General features: G+C 42.9%; 1 protein-coding gene across 1 annotated transcript; it reads right to left on the bottom strand.

Moving 5' to 3' along the window:
• Window positions 1-932: 932 nt before the first annotated feature.
• LOC105045396 (ABC transporter F family member 4) lies at window positions 933-3,400 on the bottom strand. The gene has a single exon (XM_010923659.4). It carries the CDS (start codon window positions 3,301-3,303, stop codon window positions 1,141-1,143), a length of 2,163 nt encoding a protein of 720 aa, XP_010921961.1. The 5' UTR covers window positions 3,304-3,400; the 3' UTR covers window positions 933-1,140.
• Window positions 3,401-6,304: the final 2,904 nt, after the last annotated feature.

The raw sequence follows: 6,304 nt of genomic DNA on the forward strand, positions 1-6,304 counted from the left end.
AGGCTAGTTCAGACATGCCCAGAACCATCCTCATGAACAAAGGTATACACTACCTCTTACGTCATCGCAAAAATCTTGGAGAATTATTGCCGTGTGCTAACCACGACTTGCAGGAACCACAACAGGATTCTCACTTCAAGTGGAGGAGACCTTCAGCACCATGAATTAAAATGTAAAACATACTGAAATGAAATAATGAATTGGTGAATAAGAGGAGATGTGGATTCCACCCGAACAGAGGGGGAAAAAAAATCATGTCCAGCAAGGATCAACACAACCAACATTTTGCATGGCAGCCTTCCAGGCATTTAGAACCACCAAAAGTTCTAAAACCTAAATCAATGTCACTGTAGGTGCGGAAAATTGATTCAACATTTTGGGCACCCAATCACATTACATAATTTGGGATTTCATCAAGGAACCAGAGGCACTACATTGATAGATTGAATCACCACGAAGTAACATAGTATAGAATTAATCAACAAGAACTTTCTTTATAAAATGGAAAGTTCTCTTGCTCGAAGGACTTTCTTTATAAAATGGAAAGTTCTCTTGCTCATGGTACATATTTTTCAAAAGATGAAAAATGCAAATTCCAACGGGCGTAATGATAGTTGTTACTAAGATATATCGTCTCGGTATCAGATGCCATACCAGTGCCACCTTATTATTGTGTCGGTATGTTCGGTATGAAGCCAGTTCGGCGTACTAAGTATTAGTATCTCCCCCTATCTATGGTATGATACATCCCCTACCATCTAGTTCCGTACGGTATGACATTCCCTGGTTGTTATAGTTAAATTTGATGACATAACAATCCAGTTGCTGCAATCTTTTTATTTGCAAGCAACCAGAAGTGAGTTTTCAGGCATGATTAGGGCCACATGCATCCGTGATCACACATACTGCAGCAGCAAACAGATCTCATCAAGTTTATAAAATAGAAGTTCTGCTTTGCATTGCAAAGTTCATGATCTCTCACGTAAACATATTGAGCTTTTACCGATACATATAAAGAAAGACTCAACCCCAGAGCAAGGTCTCCGAAAACTATGGAGAAATAGTACAGCAACTCTTCAAAGCTAGAAAAAACTCATTATATAAGTAAACAATAGATATAACTCACTTTTGTGCACTGCTTCATTCGTCTACCTCTGCCTTGATTTCTCTTAGCAGGTCTTCCTTGTAGTCCTCAAAAGAACCAGGGTATTTCTTCACGGTGCCTTCTTCCACTATCCATATCTCACTCTTTTCTTCATCCTCACAGACGCGAGATATCAGTCGTGAGTCATGACTCACCAAGACAACCCCACCAGTGAACTGCTCCAGTGCTTCAGCCAAAGCATCAATACTCTGCATATCTAGATGATTTGTGGGTTCATCCAACAATAGAATATGAGGCCTAGACATAGAAATCGAAGTAAACACAACTCGAGCCTTCTGACCACCAGATAATTTGGCAATAGGAGTAAGGTGATTGTGGCTGGGCAGTCCAAACTTTCCAAGTTTGGCACGAACAGCCTCTTGCTTGCTGAACCCTTCCTGGTCCGGATGAAGACGGAGAAGATACTGAACTGGATTCTCTTCCATTGTCAACAGATCCACAAAATGTTGGGAATACCTCCCAATCCTCAGTTTTTGGCTCCTGCGCACCTCACCCTCAGTAGGCACCAAGTCTCCTGCAAGCAAATTCAACAGTGTCGACTTCCCTGCTCCATTAGGCCCCACGATCGCAACCCTCGTTCCCATGTCGATACCGACATCGACATTTGAGAGCCTGAAATCCTCCCTGCTGGGATAACTGAAGCTGACCTCGATGAGCTGCAGGAGGGGAGGTGTGAGCTCGGTAGGCTCAGGGAAGCTGAATTGAACAGTGTAGTCCTTCCACTTCTGGGGGACGTCCTGCGGCAGCTGGTCGTCATCATCCACTTTCCCCTTCCCCTTGCTCTTCGCAGCTTCCTTGGCAGCAACATACTTGGCACGCTCCTTGACCTTGTCCTGCTGCGCCTTGCTTCCGCTCCTCTGCGCCGCCTTCCTCTGCTTGTCATATGTTTCAAACTTCTTATTCACCTCCTTGCGCTTCTGCTCGAACCCGCTCTCGAAGTCATCGAAGTTCCCACGGTAGATATGAAGCTTCATCTCATGAAGGTGGATGATTTCATTGCAGACGGTGTTAAGGAAGTCGCGGTCATGGGAGACCACCACGACCGTCTTCTTCCACCGGCACAGGTACTCCTCGAGCCAAAGCACAGCCCTGAGATCAAGGTGGTTGGTCGGCTCATCGAGCAACAACAAGGTCGGCTGCATGAAGAGGGCTCGAGCTAGAGAGATCCTCATCCTCCATCCTCCGCTGAAGGAACGGGTGGGGCGAACCTGCATCTCCTTGGTGAACCCCAGCCCCGCCAATATCTTGGACGCCTGAGCTTCGGCAGCATCGGAGCCCAAAAGCTGCAATCTTTCATACAATTCCGCAAGCCGCTCGCCATTGTCATCGTCCTCATCCCCTTCTGTCCTCTCGGATAGGGTGGCCACTTCCTTGCGTAGCCTGACGAGCTCTTCGTTGGCAGAGACCACGGCCTCGAGGGCGGTCCGGTCATCGCCGACCACCTCCTGCTCGACGAGAAGCACATCGATGTTCCGGGGGACGGGGATCTTCCGCCACGCGAGAAGCTTCAGGAGGGTGGTCTTGCCCTTGCCGTTTGGACCGACGAGGCCGTAGCGCTTGCCATGGGAGATCTTCAAAGAGGCGTTCTTGAGCAGCTCCTTGCCCGCGGCCGACACCGTGAAGTTTTCGATCGAAATATCCCGGACGTTGGCATCGGCGGCGGTGTCCTGGCTGTCGGGATCGAGAGCGGAGGCGCGGGTGCCGATGACCACGTTGAAGACGTCTTTGTCGTCCTTGAGGGCCACCTTCCGGGCGTTCTCGGCGTTGGCTGCAGCGATCTGCTCCTTCTTCTCCCGCTTCTTCACCTCCTTGCCGGAGAGTGTGGCGGCGGTCAGCTCGGTGACGGCGGAACGTGTTTTCGGTTTCGGGATCTCGTCGACATCGGCGAGATCGTATTCATCAACATCATCATCGTCGGTGGGGGGCATATCGAGCTCATCCATGTAGGAGTTGGTGTTGGGTTTCGGCTTGGATTTCTTGGAGGCGGCGGAGGAGGAGGGTTTGGGCTTGTCCATGCTGGCGAGCATGGCGGAGACCGAGAGCTTCTCCTTCTTACCGCCGCCGGCGGCAGAGGACTTTGAGGGCTTAGAGGAGGGGGCAGCGGAGGAGCGGTCGTCGGACGCCGGCTTCCTCCCCATGGCGGCGGTATTCGGTCGGCGATAAGAGAAGCAATTGGGAGAGATAGAGAGATAGACAAACAAGAGGAAAGGAGAGGAGGTATAACCCTTTGGCTTTTCGACCGATATTATTTATAAAAATGAAAGGGTGGAAGGCGGTTCGACGTTTCGGTCCGAACGGAGGCTGAGACCTAACCTGGATAGATAGACTTATACAGGGATGAAAACCTGTGAAGGAATCAAAACAGTAGCAGAAAAAAAAAAAAAAAACAGCAGCAGCAGCAGCAGCAGCAGCATAGAAAAAAATATTCCAAACACGATATTAATATATTATAATATAATAAAATTTTAAATAATTAATATTTAATTTTAATTCAAATAATCCAAATAAATATTTTATAAAATAAAATTTGATATAAAATAAAATTTAATAATTTTCATCAACTTTAATAAATTTTAATCTAAAATAAAGATATTAAACTCTGCTTCAAATTCGCTCTTTTATATAGAATCTCTAAATCAAACTAGCCCTTTGAATCTGTAAAAATAGTAAAATATAGAATAATGAGCTCGATAGTTTAGTTAGCAATATATACTTCAGTTAGATAAATTCAGCAATAATAATATATTGAAAATAAGCATGTAAGGTATATTGATTTAAAATATATTGTACTAATCAAAATAAGATTCATGCAAATTCATTTTCGTTAATAAATCGATTTCTTTCGAAGCATCACGTTCGTCTCGATAGTCATGAACTAAAATCAAAATCAAAGTACCATCACATAATTTTCACTAGTAGAATATTAAGTATCAATATTTAACCACCTCACTGATAGAATATCAAGGTATCAACACACAACATCACTGGTAGCGTATCAGAATACTAGCATTTAACTATCCCATTAGCAAGGTATCAAAGTACCAGCGCATAATGCCCATCGGTAGGGTATCAAGTACCAAAGTTTAATCACTTCACTGGCAGGATATCAAAGTCCCAGCGCATAACCTCCATTGGTAGAATATCAAGTATCAACATTTAACCATCCCAGTGGTGAGGTATCAAAGTACCAATATTTTGTTAGATATATATCCTAAAAATCAATCTTGGCTAACACATACCATAATTCTAGGACATATTTTGTACTTGTCGGATAATTTTTTATTACCAATCATATTGTATGTATCCATAATTTATCCTAAAAATTAATAAAGATGATTTTGTATATTCTCAAGGTGTTGAGAATTTGAGACATATATCATTAGTGGTTAATTTCTACATGCTTCCGATTGTAGGATCGTTACGAAGAACAATAATCAACCCATTTAAGATCGATGCATGGATCATCTTCCTTCTAAGCAGATGAGTCTTGAGTCTATAATATGGAGATACTGGGATGAGAGTGCAGGTAGTTGTTAAAGAATAACTTACACTGAGCGTGACCAATACGAAAAACTACTTGGATATCTACTCACTTGTCAGTGATTTTTTCGATGCTGCAGTGGTGTAACTGATTCTTTGACCTACGGTGTATTAGCTATTCGCAGTGAGGCTATTTAGTTTGACTGCATATTTTCTTGATTCCTAGCTATTCGGATCCTTGTTATGTATATTGGTAATAGTAGGTTCAAGTTCATTATTTGAGTAGGATGTACCTAGATGAAATCTATCGATCTTGATAGAAAAAAAATAGTCCTATGCGATTCGTGAGATTGAGTTCAGGAAGTCTCTGATCAAAGCAAGTGTGAATACTGAAAAAGAGTTTTTATGAAATTCATAAATAAATTTGAGTCAAATCAATCTAGTATATGACTGACGATGAGATTTGACGAGTTCTCTATAATCTCTGTCTAGTTAGGACTCACGATAGAAGGACTCTATCACACGATAACTGCACCTAGAGGTTCATTCTTCTATTCTGTTAGGTTGTCATTACATGCTGCTAGACGTCACTGATGAATTATGAGAACTCATTAGGATTATTTTTTCGAACCCACGATCCTTATTGGGGTGAGTTGGAACAATTCCAACCCATGGAAAAGAGTTTCGATGATATCATGATGGAGATCACAGTATGTCTCACTATCAAATAGAATAAAATCTGAGGGTTCACACAAAAAAAAAGCTTGACTCGATCAACAGCTTAGATCATATTCAAATTATCAATTGGATTGATGGTTTCGATTTGAACTCAATTTGAACTTGATTTGGATCCAGTTTGAATCAAATTGATCCTCACCTCTTGAGCCCAGGTTCGTTGGACTTCTCTCTCCATTTAGTTGACCAGAAAAGGGAATGGATGGTGATTTTTGTCACTGTATTTTTTGGGTGCACGCGTAGGGAGGTTAGGATGAGGCGCCACCTCATCTTTTGGTTTGTTTTATCTCTTATCTTGATAAGGGATAAAGCTAACTGATTTTAAACCAATCTTGATTGTTAGATGTTGGTTTTGGTGTGGAAAAGGGCCTCCTCTTGTGCAACAAAAAATATTTAAGATGGGTATGAAGGCATGAGGGATTTTTTTTTTCTTTGGGCGCATGCGCCATAACCACCGTGCCGCCCTCCTTTTCTCATCCACGCCAAATTTTTTATCACCCCCTTTTCTTCCATGCCCAAGATCAGATCAGATCTGATTAAGGCCATTAGGAGTTAATTAGTGAGTTATTTTGTGTGACAAAATAAAAGTGAGAGAACTAGGGCATGTGCAAGTGGTTGTACATGACTTCTTGGCACCCTCTCTTTCTCCTCAACTCCCTCTTCCTCATTCTTATTCCCAACATCCACTTCCACCTCTAGATAGGGATCTGAGGGGGTTTGGGCAGAGAAAAGAAAAGATGAAGAAAAAGATTTTTTTCATCTTGTCTAGTGATCAACAAATTTGTACGAAGGGTTCGTGCAATAGTCCCTGATGCAACCCTATTTTTCGAGATCTAGAAGGGCTCAAATCCAAGCTGAGGAGTGAAACCTGCAAGGTACTAGCATATCGGTGGCCTCGGTATTTCGATCGGATATCTCCGTGTG

This window comes from Elaeis guineensis, chromosome 5, assembly GCF_000442705.2.
Source record: "Elaeis guineensis isolate ETL-2024a chromosome 5, EG11, whole genome shotgun sequence".
NCBI classification, from domain to species: domain Eukaryota; kingdom Viridiplantae; phylum Streptophyta; class Magnoliopsida; order Arecales; family Arecaceae; genus Elaeis; species Elaeis guineensis.